At 27.6% G+C, this 25,149-nt stretch overlaps 2 protein-coding genes across 4 annotated transcripts in view; one reads left to right on the forward strand and one right to left on the reverse strand.

Moving 5' to 3' along the window:
* Window positions 1-25,149, forward strand: part of LOC129906805 (uncharacterized protein DDB_G0288805) — a 298,594-nt gene that overhangs the window by 182,243 nt on the left and 91,202 nt on the right. The gene's annotated exons all lie outside the window — the stretch shown is intronic.
* On the reverse strand, window positions 183-23,660 carry LOC129906808 (uncharacterized). The gene is made up of 4 exons (XM_055982732.1): window positions 23,475-23,660; window positions 20,701-20,834; window positions 4,982-5,035; window positions 183-464 (listed from the first exon to the last, which is right to left on the reverse strand). Exons 1-4 carry the CDS (start codon window positions 23,536-23,538, stop codon window positions 240-242), a joined length of 477 nt encoding a protein of 158 aa, XP_055838707.1. The 5' UTR covers window positions 23,539-23,660; the 3' UTR covers window positions 183-239.

Consider the following 25,149-nt stretch of genomic DNA (forward strand, 5'->3'; position numbering starts at 1 on the left):
CAACAGAGTTAATTATTACAATAAGGAGTGAAAAACAAGGTGAAACATACAAAGTTTTCAACCCACGTTGGTTATATCCTCTCTTTCACATTTCCCAGAATATGTGAAATTTTAAATTAAAACTTTGTTGGAAGCCCCAAAGGTGTAACCTTTTTTATTTTATTAAAACCACAAAAGCAAAATGTTATTGGAAGAGAACATTTTTTTTTAATTCATATAGGTATATGATTATAAGAAATTTAAAAAATTATACACATAACCCATGTCAAAAGGATTAAGTATAAAGAAATTGTCTGTTTTGAAAAGGATCCATTTTTTCCTTCGACAATTAAATTCTCGCCAGCACCAAAGTCTGGATCGGCTGCTGATAATATTTGACGACCATCACCGTTGTTACAAAGGTCAGATGTACAAGATCGATAATAGACTTTGTATGTTGAATCGGATTGGATATCGTTGAGGTACTGCAAAAGAGAAAGACAATTTTTATTTAGTTTTGATTGATGTTAAATAAAAGATAAACAATATAATGCAATTGGAATGAGAAGAAGTGTTGTGTGAAATTTTTTAATAGATTGTTTTGTGTTGTCATTTGACAAGGGTTATTAGATACAAATTATTTATTTTAGGTTTTGTACCTGAGGTATTTAATAGTTTGCATTTGCAGTTTGTTATTCAGTTATCTTATTTAAAGCCAATACAGTGCTTAAGTCCATTAGGAGTCTGGCTGATAAATTTCAATATTTTAATGGTTATTCCCACACATGAATAAAATGAATAATTACCATATTTAATTTAGTATAAAAATGAGTCACTGTGGTGTAAGCGTAATATTTTTTGCAGTAAAATTTTCACGATGGATCAAACTCTTTTGATCTTTAATGTTCATTGTAATATTCTTAATTTTCGTAATTCACTACTCAAATAACTCTACTTTACTCTTATTTAATGTAAAATTATCAGCCAAAAAAGTTAGTACAGGAAAGTTAGTAAAAAAACAGGCATATTGTGGAACGAAATATAGGACGGCTGAATTTTTCAAATCTGAAAGAGGGGTATTAGAAAAGCTTAAGTCCTGGTTTTCGGGACGCCACCCCCTGGCGAAATCCGCCATTTTGGAAAACACGAATCGCTCTATATCTTCAAAACTATTTGTCCTAGAGAAATGGTTATCAGAAAAAAGTTCTTGGAAATTTAATTATCTTTCTCTTTGTAATACATTATTATTCTGAGCGGGCAATATTTTTGAGGTTATGTTGTTTTAATTTATTTTTTTTTCGGTTTTTTTTTTAAGATTTAAACATTCCCGGTAATAGTAACATAATTTTTTAAACAGTTAAAGTTATAGACCATCAAATTTCCAATAATTTGGTATATTTTTAAAAGTCATGCGATGTATGAGTCGAAAGTTATTGATCATAAAACTATAGTCTAAGTACAGGAAAGTTAGTAAATAAAAAACGAAATTTTGTGAAACGAAATATAGGGAGGCTTATTTTTAAAAATCTGAAATAAAGGTTAGAAAAAAGCTTAAGTCCTGGTTCTCGGGACGCCAATCCCATGGTGAAATCCGCCATTTTGAAAAACGCGAATTGGTCTATATCTACTAAACTATTGGTTTGGCCGAATAAGTTACTTAACCAAAGTTGCAGGTAATATAAATATCTTTTCTTGTGCATTCACTGTTTTTCAACGAGGACAACACTTTTGAGGTTATGTTGTTTTATTTTTTCGGTTTTTTTAATTTTTCTCAGCATCTATGATAGAAACATAATTTTTTAGCATGAATAAAGTTGTAGAACATCAAATTTATATTCTTCTTCTTCCTTTTTCTCGGCGCTGTTATGATCTCGATGTCGAGGGGATCATAACTATCCCACGTATCTGCTTCACACTAGTGATCCGCCTGTGGGGTTCGCCGGGTTGACCTCAGAAATCGGCGGCAAGCCTCCCGGTTTTGTATTGTTCCATTTCTAAGGCCAACTGAATGCTGGTGTTTTTGCATTTGCTTGTACCAGGAGTTTTTAGGCCTACCTTTCTTTTTATTTCAAATTTATATTAATTTGGTATAATTTTGAAGATTATATGTTTAAACCAAAGATACAGAATTTTAAGAGCAATCCCTTTCAATATTTTCAAAAAATATACTAATATGTTTTTGCATAAGATATGAAAAAAAGGCTAAATCTTTTATGTAACGTAAAAACAAGAAACAAATGATACGAGAGGGAGTTATTAAGGTGGGTAACGGTAAACTTAGAATATTGTGGTACACATATTTTGCTTTAAGTCAAAATACAACTTTTATGATGCTAAACATTATGTTTCCATCATAGAGACTGAGAAAAATTAAAAACCGAAAAAATAAAAAATAAAACCACATAACTTCAAAAGTGTTGTCCTCGCTGAAAAACAGTGCATGTACAAGAAAAGATATTTATATTGCCTGCAACTTTGGTTGAGTAACTTATTCGGTCAAGTCAATAGTATAGCAGATATAGACCAATTCAAGTTTTCAAAATGGTGGATTTCGCCTGGTGGTTGGCGTCCCGAGAACCAGAACTTAAGCTTTTCTAATACCCTTCTTTCAGATTTGAAAAAATCAGCCTCCCTATATTTCGTTCCACAAAATGCCTGTTTTTTTACTAACTTTCCTGTACTTAGACTATAGTTTTATGATCAATAACTTTCGACTCATACATCGCATGACTTTCAAAAATATACCAAATTATTGGAAATTTGATGGTCTATAACTTTAACTGTTTAAAAAATTGTGTTACTATTACCGGGAATGTTTAAATCTTAAAAAAACCGAAAAAAAAATAAATTAAAACAACATAACCTCAAAACTATTGCCCGCTCAGAATAATAATGTATTACAAAGAAAAATATAATTAAATTTCCAAGAACTTTGGTCTAATAACCATTTCTCTAGGACAAATAGTTTTGAAGATATAGAGCGATTCGCGTTTTCCAAAATGGCGGATTTCGCCAGGGGGGTGGCGTCCCGAAAACCAGGACTTAAGCTTTTCTAATACCCCTCTTTCAGATTTGAAAAATTCAGCCGTCCTATATTTCGTTCCACGAAAAAGTCTATCTTTCCTGTACTAAGTGTTTTTCAAGAACTTTTTTTAGCTTGAAGTTTATGTTTGAATAATTGTAATCTTAATGAAATTATTCATGAGTTCAATAAGATTTTTCTTTAGTTAAAGTTACAGTTAGTCAATGGATTGGGTTTCTAAAAATAGTGCAAACGGTTTTTATGTAAAAGCAAATTATAAAACCAGTATTGCCATTAAAAAAATAGATATCATTAATTTTTAAACATATTAAAACATATTTTCAAATGGTTTTGAGTTTGAAAATAAATGGTTTTTATGTTTTATTTCCTCTCCAAAGAAGAATTTAAGAAAAACTGAAAATCATTAGACTGTGTAGTTATTTATAAAAAAAATTATCATTTTGAAGCTTAAACAATAGAGAATTATTGCTCAATTCGACAAAAAAAATTTTGAGTACTTATGTGGGCAAAAAAAAGGAAAAAGGTCTCTTCGACCACTAGAACGAACAAAAAGACTAAATGGTGGGGTTTGTATGACAAAGTCGTGGGTTTGAATGACCTTTCTTACTGTAAATCCCACCTTTATAATCCAAGTCAAAATCCAATTAAAATTATTTCGAACTTTAACTTTATTTGAGTATAATAGATCAATTTGTTTTAAGGGCTTAAAATCACAGTACTTGAAATAAATTTAGTTCAAAAACGATTTTTATACTTTTCATAAAAACTAATCCAATTTCAATGCAATTTATTATATGTTCTCAGACCTTTTTTTTTAATTTGTTTTTTTTTTTTTTTAGGTTTATTAAGAGTTGTAAGCCACACATTATTCAAATTAAATAATTTTCAAAATTATTAACACTTTTTTATTTATATACAAAAATTTACTATAGCATTTTTAAAGCTACGTTAATTTATGATATTTTTGATGCGTTTTAATAAAATTCTATCAAACAATAAGGTTCATTTTTTTTTACATAAGTTTCAAAATTATTTCTTGGGGTGTTTTAATTTTTCACTAAGCCCTGATTTTTCAATCGTCAGTTAGACTATCAGATGAATAAAAACTGCCAAATGTCAATATAAAAAAAACTTTTATTCCTAGGAATAAGCTCTATCTGAGGTTTATCTGACTATTGAAAAATTGGCCCTAAATAAAAAAAAAAACTAAATTTTAACTATGCTTTGTTAATTTCATTGATCATTAAAAATTCTATCAATGCTTTCAGTAAAAGAAAAACGTCCACCCAAACTGGAATGTGAAAAATCGATCTAGCGATGATTTTGGTATAATGCGCTTTTTTTTCAAATCGTTTTTAAACCGCTTTTATTCTTCCAAGAATTGGAAAAATACCGCTTACGAATAATTTCAATAAAAAATATCATAAATAAACGAAAAACTCCCGTAAATAAACAAGTGCATTTATCGAAGTTATTGATGCAGGTCACTGTGGCGTATGTGGAACATTTGTATCTATTGAAATACAGCAACAGTTAAAAAAAGTATTTACAGTATCAAAACTCAAAAGTATTCGAAGTCATTTTCAAGTTTTGAGTTAAGATTTTATAAAATCTTATAACAAACATTTCACCAATGAAAGGAACATGATACGAATAGTAAACCGTATTAAGATTTATTATTTTGTGAAATTTTTTTTTTCCTCATGGATTTTAAAATATAATTTACAATCAAGAGTCCACGATCTAGTTACAATTTTGTCCAAAAAATATTTATTTCTTTTATGACAGTTAAGTAAAATAATTGGAGTAAATCCTTATTGTTATCGTTTGAAAATTTTAATCCTTGAATGTATAGAAACATGTTAATTATTTTTTATTCAGTAGTTGTCTCTTCTTTTCCTTCCACTTAAATATGTATCAATAAAAAACTTTGATTGCAAGATTAAAAATAACACTTACCAATGGTTTGTCCTGGCAATCTCTGATAAACGAAACAATCTTTCCTGGTGGATTCTGCAAAAAAAAAATTAAATACAAATAGCAATTATAATAACAGAGCACGTATTGATAGAGAATATTAAATAAAAAGAAAGATACACAATATCGTATTTCCATCCAAGAAAAATTAAATACCTATATTTTTTAAAATATCATCAAAATGAAAGAAAATATAAACTTTCTCCTATAAGCACCTCATGCAGAAAATTAATCTTTTTATATTTTGACAAAAATTATTACGAAAATTGTCATAATATAAAAATTATTTCGCAGAAGATAGAATATCTTCGCCGTCCGGAAGAAGTCCGGAAATATGGCCAACATTAAAGAAACAACTTGAAATTTCCTGCTTTCGCCATGAAACAGGTAGGTAGGTATATAATTTTTTTTCTTTTAATATCCTCACGTCCGAAGTCTATTATTTAAAGCAGATGATCCCAGTTTCTGTTTATGGAGAGGAGATATTTTTTTTTTTTTTTTTATTATTAGCTTTATTTGCTATACAAACAGCTATACACTCACTTCTCGCTGTCTTCTGAAGATGATATTAAAATTTTTTTTGAGCTTTGTGTTGAATTATGAGTCCGAATTTTGTTAAAGAATATGATTAAGTTTTCGTAAATCGTTTTCTTTGAAAAAGGTGGATATATTTTTAAAATATTCTGGAGAAAAAAGTTTAAATTCGTAGCGCTACTTTTTTTTTTTAATTTCCTACTATTCTAATAACAATGGTCTGCAAGGAAATCCTCCTTTTAATAAAACTATACTTTTCTAAAGGATTTTTTTGTGTTGATTCTTAATCTGAAGACAAAATTGGCCTAGCACGTCACGGTTTTAGGATATTCAAGTTAGAAAATCTCGAAAACCCATTTTTTTTTTGCTGTTTTCGAAGCAATATTTTGGCGTAATGTAAACCTTTTCAACTAAACTAGTCAGAGTCACGGATTATAAAAGAAATTATTTTTTTCTTTCAAATTCAGATCCATTCTGCTCAATATATTTGAGAACAAAAATTAAAATATCTCTTTTCTTATTCGAGAAATTTAAGTACGAGAAAATTAAGTAGTTTTGGGATATCTAACCATAAAGAAACTGATCATTAAAAATTCATATTTCTTTCTTCCAAAAACAAAAGTATACTCTTCTATTAGATTTTAATATGCTGATTTTGAATCCGAATTCAAAAAATTTCGATCAGCTCCTATTTTTGAGATATAATAGTTTTTTTTTGAGATTTTTTAACCAAAAACTTGATTTTGTGATTCTTTAACGCGTATATGGGTCAAAATCATGGAGGTGGAAAATTTGATGTCCAGGCATTTTTTTAAATCAAAATAACATTTATTTTAAGTTTTTTTTTTCTCATTTACCAATTAAAATAGTAGGCACTCATATACGAATATATTTGTTTCGGTTAGAAAAGTTTAAATTTCTTTTTTATTCCATTTTATAAACCCAAAAACAGCGTTCCCGGACATGTCCATAACTCAAAAACTGATATTCAAATGACTTAAAAACACATTAAAGTCAATTATTTTTAAGTATTTATTTTCTAAATACTACATATAAACAATACTTTTTATAAATTGGTACATCTCTTAAAAAAAAACTAAGTTTTTTGTTTTTTTTTATACATTAATAAAAGTTGTACCAAAAAAATGACGCATAAAAGCAACATTTCTTAATGTATCAATATTTTAATCATCTAACTTACAAATTGTGCTGCAAGCAGTTTTTAAAGTTGATTTTATATAGATTTATCATTCCACGCTTATTTGTATGGATAAATATATAAAATATATGTAAGAAGCTAGTTTTAGTTTCATTTTTAAGTAGCGTACATCAATTAACCGTCATTCCGGGAACGCTTGTTTTGGGGTATAGTTAGATTGAAATTTTAATTTTTTGGTGATATTATGATCGAAAATCGAGGCCACTGCAATATAATCTCGAAAATATTTCGTTTAACTTTGTGACATACAAAATAAAAATAAATTAAGGTCAAAACGTCATTTCCGGGAACGTCATTTCCGGGAACGCTCTTAGAATCTGAATAAATAATGTAGTCTAACACTCATAATTTTGCATTTTTTGGGTATTTTTACTTAGTAGTCTATCTAAGAATGGCTGTAATATACACTTTTATCAAAAAAGTTACAAGAAAACAAAATAAAAAATTACTTATAGCCTAAGTGCATAAAAGCATTTTTTTGTAGAAATCGGTCTCTGTCCCAAGAAATAAAGTTATATTTCATTTATTTATGACCTACTACCTTAATATAATAGTATATCATTCACATTGATACTATTTCCGGGAACGTTTTTCTAGTACTAATTTTTGGGGTTTTGCTTTAAATTGAAAAATATACATTTTTGTGCTCTGCCCGTTCATGAACCGACAAATTATGGCTGAAGTGAACATTTGAGCATGAAATTTTTATCATAAAACAAAGTTGATTTTTTAAGAATTCGGTCATCGAAATTTCCCACCTCCATGATTTTGACCCATATCTCAAAATCCTGACGTGCTAGATTCTTTTTGAATTCGGATTCAAATTCAGCACTTCAAAAATCATAAAAAAAGTATACTTTTGTTCCTAGGAGAAACAAATTTGAAGCTTTAGAAGGCAGTGTATCGAATGGTTTATCACAGATAAAATATTTCTAAATAGAAAAATATTATATAATATTACAAAACACGTATAAATTGTCTTAATGTATTTTATTACAGTTTTTTTTCACATATTTGACTTTTTATATAAACGGGCGTTGAGATTTTACATTTTCCTTAATTAAGGTGTTTTTGTTCATGTGGAATTTCCTAAGAACTGCAATATTTCAATATTTTTGCTGTTTTTGTCAACTAGTATCTTAAAATGTGTGTTAACTTTAATTAATAAATACAAATTTGGTGTCATATGATAGATCATGTTATGAAAAATAAGTCCTCTAAATTTGGGCTCAATACGAATATTTGTTTTATTTTTGTACTAGCTTAACCGAATCTAAAAGGGTTATTTTCTACAATCTACCCATATTTTTCAAAAATCATTTAAAAAAAAAATGGTACGTGCTAGAATTTTTCTGAAACCAGATTTAGATTCATAGATAAAGCTCAAAAATTGGCAATATTAGGGAACCCGGCCGACCAGCTTAGATTTTGATGATCTTTTTTTTTCAAACGTCGGTAATTAAAAATACTTTAAAGTCTATAGATTAAAAGTTGCCGGTGTTGCCGTTTTGATTTTTTAAATTTAATTGAAGTTTTTTGTGAACAAAAACAAATTTTTTTCAAAAATTTTTCTTAAATTTCATAAATTAATTGATGCCAAAAGATTGTCTAGGAAATTCAAGGAAAAAAAATATATGGGAGTGAGGGACAATCTTCCAAAGCTCAAGCGATAGATGCAATTTTCTTATTAATTGACTTCAAACACAAAAAAAAATATTTGAACACAACGGCAACACCTACAATATTCAAATATACATTTTTTAAAAGCTAGAAGCTTAGTCATATATGTAAAATTAAAATTAAGTTAATTGAATGAACGGCTTTTGAAAGAATGGTAATTGAACTCAGATTTTTGAAAAAAAAAAAATTATTGAAAAAATTTTAACATGTCGTTTTTAAACTTGGTCGTAATATAAAATGCATTTATTTTCAAATTTTTTTGGCCGCATTTATTATGATTTCAAATTGTAAAAGGAAATGCCAATATGTATTACGGTTTATGAAAAAAATTAAAAAGTATTTCATTTTCGAAGAACTTTTTTTAATAAAAGTTTTGAAAAAAAATGTAACTTATTTTTTTTTTAAAGTTCAACATCTAAACATAAAATTATTTTTTATTCATTTAATAACCCTTACTGTTGAAAGTTAAATAGCAAAAATTTAAAGTTCCTATTTACCACAGTCTTTGAGAAAATTAATTATTTCAATGCAAAAATTCAGTTTTAATAAAAAAAAAAACATTGAAATTTAAGTAATTTTTCATTTTACCTTTTTTGCTTCGAAATTCTTATCAGTTGAATTTATGGCCAAACATTTTTTTTAAATAAATTCATATTTTATTAGAAAAAGTTTGGAAAAAAGTCATTTTAAATTTTTCTAATAATATTTTTTTTTAATTCTGAGTTTGAGGACCATTTTTTAAAAAAGTCTTGATTAAATTTAGTGGATTTAAATTTAAGAGATAAGAATGAGCTTCTGGCTTTTTAAAAATGTATTTTAAAATATTGTTGTTGCCGTTGTTTTCAAAATATTTTTTTTTGTGTTTGAGGTCAGAATGTTAGAAAATTGCATTTATCGCTTAAACGATGGAAGATTGTCCCTTACTGCCTTTTATATATTTTCCTTAAATTACCTAGAGAATCTTTTGCTATCATTTGTCTTATGAAATTTAAGCAAAAAAAAAATGGTTTTGTTAAAAAAAAATTTAATTTTAATTTTAAAAAAACAATACGGCAACACCGGCAATTTTTAATCTATAGACTTTAAAGTATTTTTAATTACCTACGTTTGAAAAAAAAATCGTCAAAATCAGAGCTGTTCGGCCGGGTTTCCTAATATTTTGCTTTAGTTACTCTACTATCAGGAAAGTCAAATACACGCCAACATCAGTACATTCATCAAACGCAATTATAAAAGAATTCTAAAGTTATAATGAAACTTCCGTGAAGTAAATAAAAACATTAAAATGACTTTTAATTGTGAATCTAAAAACTTTAAGCATCACTATTAATATGCTTGAATGTTTTCCTTATAATTAATTTCTCAAATTACTTCTCTTTGATACCTGAAGCATAAACAATAAACCATTTGGATTGCCCTGTTATTCATATTATTAAAATCTACCCTCCAATTTTCTGTTAAAGTTTCCCTTCATAGAAAAACTTTTTTATGAAAACAAGCTAAAACCTACCCGTAGTTATTTCAATTAATATTATTATTTTCACAAAACTTCACCATTGACAATTTTATTACGCCTAAATTACAAGCTTTTTAAATTAAAAAAAAAAAATCTCGCTGATAGCTGGAACCCACTCCTGTTCGCATAATTTTAAACAAAACAGTGAAACCTTCTTTGGTAGCAAGGACATAGAATATTATTGTAAATTGTATTGACACGTGGGATATAGAGAGAGAGTATGAGGGTCAAAATATGAGATTGAAACAGATAAATTCAATTATCCTTCCCCAGAGAGATGAGATGAGACAGGATAAAAGACAAGAGAGACACGAGAAAAATTGAAAAATTAATTACATCTTGGTGCTTCATTCTATATAGAAAGTCGTCCTTTTTTTCACGAGCACGAGTACTCTCCTATTGTATATGAGTTTATATGTTAATGTGTAGGATGAGTGAGTGTCACTATCGGACAAGGAATTACCATAATTTAATGCATAAATGCAAGGGAGTATGTATGTGACATTTAAGAGCCAGTTCAGTGCTATGACATGTACTCGTGGGATCATCAGGCATCATCATCCAGAGAGACTATTCAACAATCGAGGCAACTTTTCGAAGTGGATCAGACGAAACGAACGAAACTACACCAAAGAGTGCAATTTTATATTCCATCGGTGCATCGCAATGATGGATTTATCCTCTGTAGAATATATAAATTCCATTTACCTTCCATCTCTCACGATGTGTGATAATCTGTTGTCCAGCACTCGTCAGTTTGCATAAGAGCATTCTGCTTTAGCATAGTGATGTGCATTTCAAAAAACAACACAAAAAAAAAGCAGGAATATGGTGACCTTTTTAAATATTAAGAGAAAAAAATGTCAATTTGTCATTTTATTTTTTAAGTACCTAATTAAAAAAAATAATTTTATTTCGTTTTTTTTTTTTTGTCACACCCGGAACGTTTTTGTCACACCTGCGACAGTATTTAAAGGCGTATTTTGGATTGTTTCTCCTCGTATTGACTCTAATTCTGGAAAGGGTATTGAAAATAGACATTTAAATATATATTTTGAAAATAAATAATTTGGGTCACGCCCGTAAAAAACGAAAATTCCATATTTATTTAAAGGAAGATTATGGATTTTAGCCTGTATTTCAGAAGAATTATTTTGATTTTGAATAATGGCCTAAAACTTCATCAGATTTTAAGTAAGAGTGTCACACCCGTAACGAGGTAAATGTCCAATTATGAAATGATATAGATTTCTTCTATGTATATCTTCTAAAAAAGGATCACATGGTCACATTAAATACCCACATGAGCTAGGCAATGGTCATTTCACTAAAATTACAAATAAAATAGGTACAAACGTGTTGAAATCCAGGAGCTTAAGTGAATTTAATATATTTGTTTAAATGTTTTATATTGTATCCTATAATACTAGAGTAAAAAGTATTTTTTGTTATTTTTAGCTTGAAGGAAAACTAAAAAAAAAAGACTAGATAAAAAATGTATTTAAAAAAAAAAAATATACACGAGCGAGTTGAATTTTAAAACTTTAATTGGAAATTATAATTTTTTTTCGAATGAAATTGTGAATTGAATTTCAATGAAATGTTAAATGGAGATAATCGACGCACGTATAGTTTGAAGGTTTTTATTTATTTTCAGAATACAGTTTAGCTCTAATAAAAAACACATGATATTTAATTGTTTATAGTATATCATATTTTAATTCTACATTATTAAGGTTCTCTTAAAATAGTTTATGTTGTTTGAATTTTTGTATTCAACAAATTTATAATGCTTATAAATAATATAGTTTTGCGAGTTGAAGGTGTTTACTGATATAATTTTTTATCAAATTTCATGCAATAAAAAATTCACATTTTTGTTTTCAAATAAAAAACAAGCTTTTTTCAAAATGTTCTTCTTGTAATTTTTTAAGGCAAAGTAAATGTTTTCATATAAAAAAAATAAATGAAATTTATTGAGTTACTTACGAGGAAGCTTAACGGACATGTTGCCATATGATTTTTTTGGCTTTTGTAGTAGATACCTAATGATTTTTTCTCCTAAAATCAATTTTTTTTCGGGTTAGGGTCATATTTTGTATTCCTAAAATCTGTATTTCAAAATTCTGTAAATTCAAAATTCTGCAAACAAAAAATCAATGTCGAAATTCTGTATTACAAAATTCTGTAAATGATAAAAAAAATTGTTTTGATAGTGAAAAAAAAAAAAAATACAGATTTTTGATATTTTATTTTGCAGAAGTTTGAAGTTTGGTTAAAAAAAAAACGAAGATTATTAAGTAACGTAGATTACACTGGTTAACAAAATTAAACTTTTTTTTTTGTAGCAGAAACAAAATTATACTTTTCTGAAGGTTTTCGGTGCGCTGAACTCGAATCTGAAGTCAAAAAAAATTATTCAGCTCCCGTTTTTTAAATATTACCGTTAGAAAATGCAATACTTCGGACCTTATTCTTTTATATGAGGAAAATTGTTTGAGCATATTTAGTAACGGTTTTATAAGAACTATTTTCTACCTTTTAAATCTGTTTAAATCTTTCCGATATCTTTTTTACTGCCCGAGATATCCTCAGTTGTTTGGTATTATTATAAATTTTATATGGTCATTATCTCCTTTATGATATATGAAGCCAAACCCACTTACTTCATTTTAAGATAACTCTGGCAATACAAAAGATATTGAAAAGATTTAAACAGGTAACGAAAAATGGAAAACAGTTTTTATAGAAACCGTTACTAAATATGCTCAAACAATTTTCCTTTTACAAAAGAATAAGGTCCGAAGAACTGAAAAAAAAAAACATTTTTTTGCATTTTCACGGTAATATCTCAAAAACGGGACCTGATTAGTTGTTTCTAACTTCGGATTCAAGTTCAGCACAACGAAAACCTTCAGAAAAGTATATTTTTGTTTCGGCAACAAAACCCTTGTAAACCAGTGTTATATAAGAAGGTTAGCCAGGAATCTTCACCATGTTTTTCACTTGGTTATTTTTTTTTTTTTTTTGTGTTGCTGAAAGGTTTTTTTATATAGAGTGTTACTTTGTTAATATAATACAAATCTGTTCAGCAGACAATTAAATAAAATTGTTCATAACTGTGAGTTTTTATTTAGATTTTTGGAATTACAGAATTTCGAAAAGCAGTGTAATGGATTTGCACCATTTTGGATCTACGGAATTTTGAAACACAAAATACCTAATATAGAATTATGTTCATACAGAATTTTTTATTCAGATACAGAATTTCGGTCCTACAGAATTTTGGAATACAGAAAAACCCGTGCCTTTTTCTCTTAAACTACTTAACGGAATTCAGTTATTGTTTTTTTTGTTCTTTTAAATATTCACGATGCTTTAGAGTCCTATTTCAAAAACTAAATTTAAAAAAGAAATTTCCGTTTAAAAAATTTTAACATTTTTGAATATTTTACATTATTTATTTTTTAAATTTTGTTTCTATAATTAAAATTTTTTGAAATAAAAAAAAAAAAAATAATTTTTTTTAGTGCTTTTGTGTTATTTTTTTTTAACTTTATTGTGTTTTTTTTTTTACTTTGAGTTCAATTTATTCAGAAGAACGCGTTTTAAAATAAATTTATTTTTTGAAATAATGAATTATAAAATAGGAATAACTGTCACAATTATTTAAAAAAAAATTTAATATTTTGACAGTTTTAATAGTTGGTTTGTTGTTTTTTTTTTTTTTTTTTTAAAGATTCAAATATTCCTATTTTGTTATAAAAAAATACACTAGTGAAAAAAAATAATAACCAGAAAAAATGCACTTTGTTTTTAAGAGCGACCAAGAAGGGTTATAAAATTTAAATAATTTCAATCAATATAATTTTAGTTGCAATAAAACTAATTTTTTTTTAAAATAAGTCGAAGTTTGGAAAATATAGAACTATTATAAAAAAAACAACACTGAAAAATCATTAAAGCCTTTATAATTTCTTTATTACTTCATAAGATTTTCCACTAAAATAAATTTGTATTTCAGAGAAAGAGAAGCTTTTTATTAATGATCGACATAATTTAAAATATATAATTAGCGAAAATAAACAGCTTGGATTTCAGAGATTCTCAAAGTAACAATATTTCTTACGATTCCAATGTACAATTAAATAATAAATAAATTGTAGATTTCTTAGAAATTACAAAAAATAATTCAATTAAAACGAAGTTCCTCTCAATTTGCATAATACTCAGAAGCAAATATATTTTATGAATCCTCAAATGTAAGTCACTTATAAAAATAAATTTATTCATAATACTAAATTATCAAAGTTTCAAAAGAAATTAACACAAATCTTTTGACTCAATTGGTTAAATTATTTCTATATCTGAACCAATTAAAATATCAACTTGTCAATACAAACATCATTAAATTCAATTTTAATTCATTCAATAATACATTATTAAAAAAAATTTAACAATTTTTAATTTATTTTTTATGACTATCCACTTAATTGAAATTTTAGGGCCAGTATGTTGCTTAAACGGTTTTATCTGACCCATTTAACGATATAATGATCATCATCACAATCTTATATCTGAGATTTTTTAGATCAAGCAACTCAACTCAACTCCTACACAATTTTGAAGGCGACTCTCTGTCTAGAATTCTGGGAAACCAACAAAATTAAAACAAAAACACAAAGCAGTTTATTTTTGATGTATTTAATTAATACAGATTTCATTTTGTGTGTGAATAAGAAATTTTTCAAAGGAAATATCAATTTTATCTGTCACATCACGTATCCAATAAAAAAATTCTATTTTTGATTATTTTCTTTGAAGACAAAAAAAAAATCAGAAATAATATTTTAATATTTTCGAAAAAAAAATGAAACATACTTTTCTTGGAAATATGAAATATCAAGGGCTTAATGTTATAACAAGTGTTTTTGGTGAAGGACAAAATTTGAAGAAATTATTAAAGCTATTTTAAGGCTTTTTTATTGTTAACAAAAATGTATGTTTTTGAAATTTTATGAAATTCAAACTAAACAGGCAATCAAAAGCAGCTGGCTTATTATCATAATGATTCTTTTAACGTAAATTAATTTCTTTTTGGTGGTTCTTCCAAGAAAAGCAGTAAGTACTCTTAAACGTTTTACTTACTACCAACCTTTTTGAATATTTTTTAACTTTTCACAGAATTTAGATTTTTCTAAGAATTATTGTTATAGGCTTCAAAAACAAGTCAACTCTTATTCCCAACCTTTTTGTAGAGAAAAAAAAAAAAAAAAAATATAGGAATCTCAAATCAAAATCTGATTAATTGAAGACTTATTAATAAGACAAAGAGGATGAAACTGATGACTCATATTTACTTCCTTTTTTCTAATGGAATTTGGCTATCATGGAAAAAACCTTTAGGCTGTTTTTTTTTTTTTTTGTTTTTTGTTTTTGTTTCTCAATATGGAAGCAATTCATTAATCTGATTTGTTTAGACAGGCATAATAAAATAAATTGATTGGGAGTGCTCTAGCTGTGGATGATGACAGCCAATGACCGACCGACTACGCACACGACCATGATGATGGACGGGAAATAAGACGAAATAATGATAAACGGATGTGAAAGGTTGAGCCTTGATATTTAGGAAAATTAGTTAGCTCAGCAGGTCTCATGATGCATCAATAATAATATTCCCTTCGTCGTCGGTTTTAGTGAAAAGGAGAAAATGATTCTTCAATTAAGGAATGTTCTTTTTTTTTTCGATAAGGTTTTTATTGAATTATCTTAATGGAGACAATTATTTTTCGTAATTAAATAAAAGTTCGATGATACTTCGTTTGTTCAAGCAAAAGCTCTTGATTTATGTACATATATCAAAATGAAAAACAAAAATGTATTATTTATTAGATTTAATTTCTTTGATTAATCTGGTTGTATAATAGGTAGGTAAATAATTCAGGATCTTTTTTTTTATTTTAAGAAAATTATTAGTTTTTTAATCTATTTTTCTTCTTAGAAATATCCAATAACACTCCTTTTATAAGATCTTACAAAAATTTTCTTTTTTTTCCCACTTTTTTGTCTGTTTTTTTTATCTGCTTTTTTACCTAGTAGTCAATAAATTCTAAATAACTGAAAGAGTCCTTTTGAAAACTCGTGATTAAAAAAATGCATCTATAACTTTTAAACTGAAAAAAAAAAAAAACAATTTCAACTTTAAACCAAAAACCCCACGGGATACATTTTTAATTATGATTTTAAAGGAAAAATAAACCTTTGCAAGTTTTAACTTTACGAAAATTTCCCTTTTCCTTATAATTTTTGCAATGAATAAAAGTTAAATTTCCAAAAGTGTTTAATAAATCCTTTGCAGTTAAAGCTACGTAATATTGCTTTACATTATGTCATCGTTCAGTGAGAATATCGGAAAGCCTTTTTTATATGCGAATTTTATGGATTGAATTTATAACAAACCATTCACATTTATAGGTCGGTCGTTTGTATAGGCGTTTATCGACTGTTTTTATGATTATAAAGACAACACACCCCCTATAGCTTGATATTTCTAAATCCTAATCCTTACAGAAAAACGACAGAAACGGTTATCCCTCTCTCCTCGTTCTTCAATAAAAAAAAAACAAAGTTTAATAAGTTCAACCATCGATATGATTCTATATAGATGAAACGTGCAATTTTGTCAGCAATAAATTTTCTTTTAATCATACACACTCAACTCGTATATATACACGAGTTTGTTGTTCCTATACTAATCCTAACTGACATTTTCTAACATCACAATTATTTGCTCTGTCGAAAAATAAAAAAAAAAACTCTGTTTGATGGTGGAACCGTTTTGCAAGATAATCGAAGTATTCATGTAATAATAAATTAAATGCACTATTAAGTCGTATAGACTTGTTTATTTTTGAAGTATTTTGGAATAATCTAAAAACAAAATATTTTAAATAAAAAAATAACTTGGAAAACTAGAACATGAATACTAAAAAATCGTGTTTAAAAAATTAGGAATCAAGAAGATATTCTTATATAAATCAAAATTCGATATCCCGAAAACTTGGCACGTTAGCGAAATTCCAATGCTAGATTTAAATTTATAAGATCAAAGGCTATTAGGAAAGTATGATTTGGTTTCTAGAGAAAAATATTTCTCGCCAATAGATATTATTTACGGAAAAATCGATCTTAAAGATCGTTTTTTTTTTGGTTTTTTTTTTCCATTTTTTCAATATTTTCTGACATAAAAGTGTAGTTTTTCTGCGTAGTCTTAAATAAATGGTTTAAATCTAAATAACTGCGTTTTTTTAGAAACTTTTTTGATTGAAAAATAGGCTATTTTTTCAAACTAAATTCGTCAAGAATCTAAAAATTAATATTTTTCAAAAAGAAAAAAAAAACATTAAAAATAGATAAAAACATAAGAAAGTAAATGTTTACTTAGTTATGTTAAAATCCAACACTTTTTTTAAAAGATAAAAATAAAAACCAAACATTTTTTTTTTGCTTTTTTTTTCAATATTTTTGATGTTTTACATATAATGTATATTTTGGGTAAAAGTTGTACAGATTTTTTTACTATCTTTAATTTTTGTAGTAAACTTGTTTTCCATTGGAGGTCTACTTTTGACAGAAATCCTAAAAAAACACGATTTTTGATATCCAACCCTTTTTTTCACCCACCTCCAATTTTGAGGGCAATTTATTTTTATTATACCATTTATAATATATTTTCCCTTTCTGCTTATAATTTTTTCAACTTTTGCCCTCTGAAAACCGGATAGGCACTGGTCTATAATTGATAACCTTTTTTTGTGATGTATCTCTCCAATTTTTTTTTTTTAAGAAAGTATAGTAGAGTAACTAAAGCAAATTATTAGGGAACCCGGCCGAACAGCTCTGATTTTGACGATTTTTTTTTTCAAACGTAGGTAATTAAAAATACTTTAAAGTCTATTGATTAAAAATTGCCGGTGTTGCCGTATTGTTTTTTAAAATTAAAATTAAATTTTTTTTTAACAAAACCATTTTTTTTGCTTAAATTTCATAAAACAAATGATAGCAAAAGATTCTCTAGGTAATTTAAGGAAAATATATAAAAGGCAGTAAGGGACAATCTTCCATCGTTTAAGCGATAAATGCAATTTTCTAACATTCTGCCCTCAATTACAAAAAAAATACTTTGAAAACAACGGCAACACCTACAATATTTTAAAATACATTTTTAAAAAGCCTGAAGCTCATTCTTATCTCTTAAATTTAAATCCACTAAATTAAATCAAGACTTTTTGAAAAAATGGTCCTCAAACTCAGAATTAAAAAAAAAAAGTTATTAGACAAATTTGAAATGATTTATTTCCAAACTTTTTCTAATAAAATATGAATTTATTTAAAAAAAATGTTTGACCATAAATATTATCAGTTGAATTTCGAAGCAAAAAAGGTAAAATATATCACATTTTTGACAAAAAAAAAATGAAAAATTACTTCAATTTCAATAATTTTTTTTTTATTAAAACTGAATTTTTGCATTGAAATAATTAATTTTCTCAAAGACTGTTGTAAATAGGAACTTTAAATTTTTGCTATTTAACTTTCAACAGTAAGGGTTATTAAATGAATAAAAAATAATTTTATGTTTAGATGTTGAACTTTAAAAAAAAATAAGTTACATTTTTTTTCAAAACTTTTATTAAAAAAAGTTCTTCGAAAATGAAATACTTTTTAATTTTTTTCATAAACCGTAATACCTACATATTGACATTTCCTTTTATAATTTGAAATCATAATAAATGCGGCCAAAAAAATTTGAAAATAAATGCATTTTATATTACGACCAAGTTTAAAAACGACATGTTAAAATTTTTTCAATAATTTTTTTTTTTCAAAAATCTGAGTTCAATTACCATTTTTTCAAAAGCCGTTCATTCAATTAACTTAATTTTAATTTTACATATATAACTAAGCTTCTAGCTTTTAAAAAATGTATATTTGAATATTGAAGGTGTTGCCGTTGTGTATATATTTTTTTTGTGTTGAAGTCAATTAATAAGAAAATTGCATCTATCGCTTGAACTATGGAAGATTGTCCCTCACTCCCATATATTTTTTTTCCTTGAATTTCCTAGACAATCTTTTGGCATTAATTAATTTATGAAATTTAAGAAAAATTTTTGAAAAAAATTTGTTTTTGTTCACAAAAAACTTCAATTAAATTTAAAAAATCAAAACGGCAACACCGGCAATTTTTAATCTATAGACTTTAAAGTATTTTTAATTACCGACGCTTGAAAAAAAAGATCATCAAAATCTAAGGTTCCCTAATATTGCCAATTTTTGAGCTTTAGTTACTCCACTAAAGTGCTTATACTTTAGGCAAGTAACAAAATTTTATATTTTCTGCTAAATTTTTTAAATAGAATTTGGTTCTGACAATCTTCATTCCGTTTGATTTTCTTTAATTTTGCAATCGGGTCGGCTAAACCGTTGTTAGTAACCGGAACGGAAATAAAAAACTAATATCCTTCAGTGTACCAAATTTCATGACATTTAGTCAAAAAATGGTTGTGCAAATGAATTTTGACGTCAAAAGCAGACTAAAAACACAGATAATTGCAAAATCTTGAATATTTTGTAGGTTTACGTTATAAAGGTAACATAAAAAAAATAAAACTCTTGGAAATAATATTAAACTCATTTACACCAAGTCTTAAGTAAATCCTTTAACCCGTTTAGGATCTGGATCTATGTAGGGTGGTCATTATTAAAACAAAATTTGTTTTCTCTTATATGGCTAAGGTATATGGTTGGAATTAAATTTAACAAAAATATTCCCCAAATTTGAAGTCTCTAACTCAATTCTAATCGTGCCTTCCAGCGTTTGAAGTTTCTAATGTGAATAACATGGGGTTTCGGAGCTTTTCCGATCAATTCTAAATTCCAGCCAAACTATTTGTTCTAAAAATTTGAAACTTTTAAAACTAAAGCCTTATAGTTGAATTTTTTTCATTGAATATGAAGATTTATACCCAAATCCAAAACTTTTTAATTGAAAAATTTCCAACTTGCCTATTGTTTTTAAAAGCCTTTTCCTAAATTAATGGATGATTTGCTTTAACATGATAGATATGTTTTTTGCGTAAATTCCTAGACCCGTTTTTTTCTTTTTTTGATATCTCACCTAAAAAGTTTACCTCCCATGCAAAGTGTTTTAGTTATTGCAACTTTCTCGATTTTTATTTCATTTCATTTTTTTTTATTAAATTTGGTATACGTTATGCTGTAAGTAATTCTAGAAAAACTGGGTTTTTAGTTTTTCTAAAAAAAAAATTACTGATATCGGCTCTTCCCCTAATTCGATAATGGTTAAACCAATTTTCTTTAAAATTTTTATATAGACGGTTCGTATAATAATAAAGGTTAATGCTTATTGGTAACCTAATATAAAGATATTTTGAACTAAAAGAGTAAGTTCATACGACCCAGTCGGGCATTTTATTTCTTTTTCGCATTATTTTGAAAAACCTAAAAAAATAACTCTCAGATAAAAAATACCTGCAAAACTACCAAGTTTAAATCTCTCTGTCATAAATCCTACAAAGTTTCAATTCAATGGAAATTCGTATCAAAACCTGAATTGATTTTTAAAAATTTTGTTTCTTAATCCAAAATATGCCCTTTAGCATTTTTTTTTCCCATAATATTGCAAGTAAAATAATACCTAAAACAAAATAAAAACTGAACTCTTACCAAAGTTTCCTGTCGCTGAATGGTGCAGTATTTTTTCGAGCACAAGGTCGTTCGTTGTCCCTCTGTTTCAGAACTCGAAATGCATGATTTATCAGGACTCGGATCAACATAGCTACAGGTGTAGCAGCGTAGACCTATACAAAAAGAAAGGATTAAAATAGTTTTATGTTCGTCATATCTTTTTTTTTTATTCTTCCGCCGCCGATGGGGATGAATGATAAGCACGAAAAGTCCCCCCCATGAAAATAGGGTTGCCAGATGTTAACAATTATGTGATATATATAGTCACAATTTATACAATGAAAAGCAGAATATAGAATTAGACTATTTTCAAACATTAAAATTATCCTTGGCAACCCTCCCAACTTCTAAAGATAAAAATTTAAAAAAAAATATACAATCATAGATACTTTTTTTTTTTTTGTTTTTGTTTTGTTTTGTATGAATGAACCAAATGAAAAATAAAGCGCAATGATGACGTCAATGCAGTGATTCAAATAAAAACAAACAGAAATCCATGAGTAACCTCGATTGAATCGAAAAAGAAAAATTAGATATAGCGATAGGTAAACCTATATGAAGATAGAAAGATACTTTTTGGTGGTGCGGTGGTGGTGGCACGATGGGATTTAAGCTTTTACAATATACACTCCGTTTCAACTGAATAAGCACACAAATTTTCAAAGGTATTTTGTCCATTTTTTCCTAAGATTAAGCTTTCATGTAACATTTGATGATGTTTATCGTTAGCTTGTGATGTTGAGAAACCAAATCAGAAAGAATAATTCTCAAAGTACCGCTATTTTTCTTCGTATTCTCTTACAAAGCGTCCCATATGGAAAAATGCAGTTTTTTTTTGCGTCAACTGAATAGACACACGGTCTTTAAAGGTCAATATCTTCGTTGTTTGTGAGAGTTTTGAGGTGATTGGCATACCAAATGAAAGGTTGAAATGTTCTTATTGAGATTTTGTCATTTAATTAAAATTTAAAAAAAAGTAGTAGATTAAAAGCTTTGAATACTGTCGACAGAGCTAAAATTAATTTGTTAACGGAACAAGTACTGACCGGGTTTGCTATAGCTACCAAAATTGATCGGAGTTTTAGTGTGTTGCCTATTCGTACCTCCAAAATAAAAGTTCGAACAGGAAAAATATGAATTAAGGTAAAAAACGGCAAAAATAGCAGTTAATCGACGAGAAATTTTGAGATCTGCCTCCAATTCATTTGACTCTGGGGCAAAAATCAAACAAAAAGCTGGTGTTTCTGCAAGTGTTTCAACACTCCGCAGAGTTATTAATAGCACGGATCATTTTAACCCATTAAAAGTCCAAAAGAAACCAACTTTAAACAAGCAACAAAAAAGTATTCGTTTAGAATTTTCTAGACTCCATATGAGCTGGAAAAATGAGTGACGCAAAGTGGTTTTTTTCGTTTGAAAAATGTCAATTTTGATGGCCCCGATGACTTCAATTGTGAATCCATCAAAATTGAACTTTTTTAAATGAGAAAAACCACTTTGCGTCACTCATTTTTCCAGCTCATATGGAGTCTAGAAAATTCTAAACGAATACCTTTTTGTTGCTTGTTTAAAGTTGGTTTCTTTTGGACTTTTAATGGGTTAAAATGATCCGTGCTATTAATAACTCTGCGGAGTGTTGAAACACTTGCAGAAACACCAGCTTTTTGTTTGATTTTTGCCCCAGAGTCAAATGAATTGGAGGCAGATCTCAAAATTTCTCGTCGATTAACTGCTATTTTTGCCGTTTTTTACCTTAATTCATATTTTTCCTGTACGAACTTTTATTTTTGAGGTACGAATAGGCAACACACTAAAACTCCGATCAATTTTGGTAGCTATAGCAGACCCGGTCAGTACTTGTTCCGTTAGCAAATTCATTTTAGCTCTGTCGACAATATTCAAAGCTTTTAATCTACTACTTTTTTTTTTTAATTTTAATTAAATGGCAAAATCTCACTGAGAACATTTCAACCTTTGATTTGGTATGCCAAACACCTCAAAACTCTCATAAACGACGAAGATATTGACCTTGAAAGACCGTGTGTCTATTCAGTTGACGCAAAAAAAAACTGCATTTTTCCATATGGGACGCTTTGTAAGAGAACACGAAAAAAAATAGCGGTACTTTGAGAATTATTCTTTCTGATTTGGTTTCTCAACATCGCAAGCTAACTGTAAACATCATCAAATGTTACAAGAAAGCTTAATCTTAGGAAAAAATGAACAAAATACCTTTGAAAATTTGTGTGCTTATTCAGTTGAAGCGGAGTGTACAAACCAAGACTCGACGACACAACATTTCATTACATTTGAATTTTGGATGAGTTCATTAGAGGTGTATTTTTAGATGAGCACCGTTTCCAAGTTATTAGCGCCGCCAAACAAGTAGGTATCAGACTTTACGAGGATGAGGTGGAGGTTTTTATGGGGATGTATATGTAAGAGGCACAAAAGATACAATTCACTATAAATATTATGACGCGATGATTTCTTGTATTTTTTTTTTATGAGACTCAAAGAGACTTTTATGACACTTAAGCCTTTTGTATATACATTGCATGATGATTATTATTATTATTTGCATGCCACGTTCTCATCATTGTTTTGGCAATAAAAACCACACCTCCTGCCAACATTGACAAACTGACACATACATAATTTATGAGAAGTTGTCAATTTGACACATAATTCGATTTTATTGACATCGTTTAGTGTAAGGGTTAATTTAGTTTTTTTTTGTCACAAACACTCACAGTAAACTTGATTAAAAATGCTCGAAATTACTAGGAAAAATATAACTTTGATTAAATTTGACATCCTTCAAGTATTTGACGATAAACGTGGTTATAAAAACACCTGTTTAATTTTGTTGGTTAGAATTATTACACTTTTCGTTTATTGATGATTGTGAAGTGAAAGTCATAATGAGTGCAGTTTTTTTTTTGGAATGTGGGAAAATAAAGATATCTTTTATCATTTTTTTTATCAAATTGTATAGCTTGATAAAAAAAATATATTGAATTTTTGCTCTGTTTGTTTATATTTTGTCAATTAGTGTGATAAGAAATAATGTATTGATTGTAGTTTTTTCATCAGTAAATAATGTTTTTTGCCTTGATTGTTTTTTCCTGGCTATCAATTACATTATTTACGTTGTCAGAGAACTGAAATATTTGTATTTGATTTTCTATGGATTTTCAAAATAACTAGAAAAAAGAAAAAGAAGTTTTAGGCACCTTATTTTAAATAAAGAATAATTGGTTAAAATAAATGTTACCTTAATTTATATTAAACCAAGAATTGAAATACTCAAGATAAATTGTCATAAAATGTGCAACTTTGACTACCTAAATAATAAATAAAACTATTTTTTATAATTTGCCATGAAAACATTTGTTTCTTTCGATATGAACATAATTTTTGTATGTGATTCTTTGAAAAATGTTTTTTTTTTTTTTTTCATTAACCAAACAAATATTTCTTATTTAAGCTGTTAGGTCACTCTAGATGTTGAAAAAAGTAAGTTTTCAAGGATTTTGTTTTAATAAATAGAAAGGTGGTCCATCTTAGGGAGGTATTTAAGTTTAACTGCAAAAACGTACAAAAAAAATTCAACCAAATTTAGCCCTCTTGGAAAAATAAAATGCACGACTGGGGTCGCACGTACTTGCTCTTGCAGTTCAAAGCACTTTTATGTTAGTCTACTTATAGATTTTAAAAGCTGGCTCTAAATTAAAAAAAAAAATTGATATTGGGGAAGAGCCGACATTTAGGGTAAAATTTTGTTAAATGAAAAAATAAAAATTCAGTTTTATTGCCACTGCTTTAAATATTACGTATACAAAGTTTAATCAAAATCGTTAGAGCCGTTTTCGAGAAATTCGCAATATCGTATTTTTTGTATGGGAAGTATACGTTCTAAACGAGATATAAAAAAACAAAAAAAACCAACTTTCAGAATTCCATACAAATCATCTGTACGAAATTTGAAGAAAATCCGTCCACCCGTTTAGGCTGTGGAAATGTGTACAAATGGACGCACAGACGCACAGACGGACGGACGGAATTGCGGGACCCACTTTTTCGGAATTCTCTTTATCATCGTAATGTTGGTTTTGATTAAAACGTCAATTTTTTTTTTCGACACGAAACCAATACTTGCCCTATAGCGCAAGTAAAAAACGGCACGAAGAATAACTTAAGAAATTTTGAATATTTCTAAAAAAATTTATAGGTACAATTCTTTAAAATACAATTCTTCCAAATTTTAAATAATGTACACCCAGAATAAAGACTTCCCCGCAAATACAGAGGACCTCACGTGTGTCCAAATATTCTAATTAAAATCAATTAATTGAATTTCAAGTCAAAAAAGATGAAAGCGAAAAGTGTACAAATGGCATAAATTTTGAGACCTAAGAGATAATT

This window comes from Episyrphus balteatus, chromosome 1, assembly GCF_945859705.1.
Source record: "Episyrphus balteatus chromosome 1, idEpiBalt1.1, whole genome shotgun sequence".
Classification (NCBI taxonomy): domain Eukaryota; kingdom Metazoa; phylum Arthropoda; class Insecta; order Diptera; family Syrphidae; genus Episyrphus; species Episyrphus balteatus.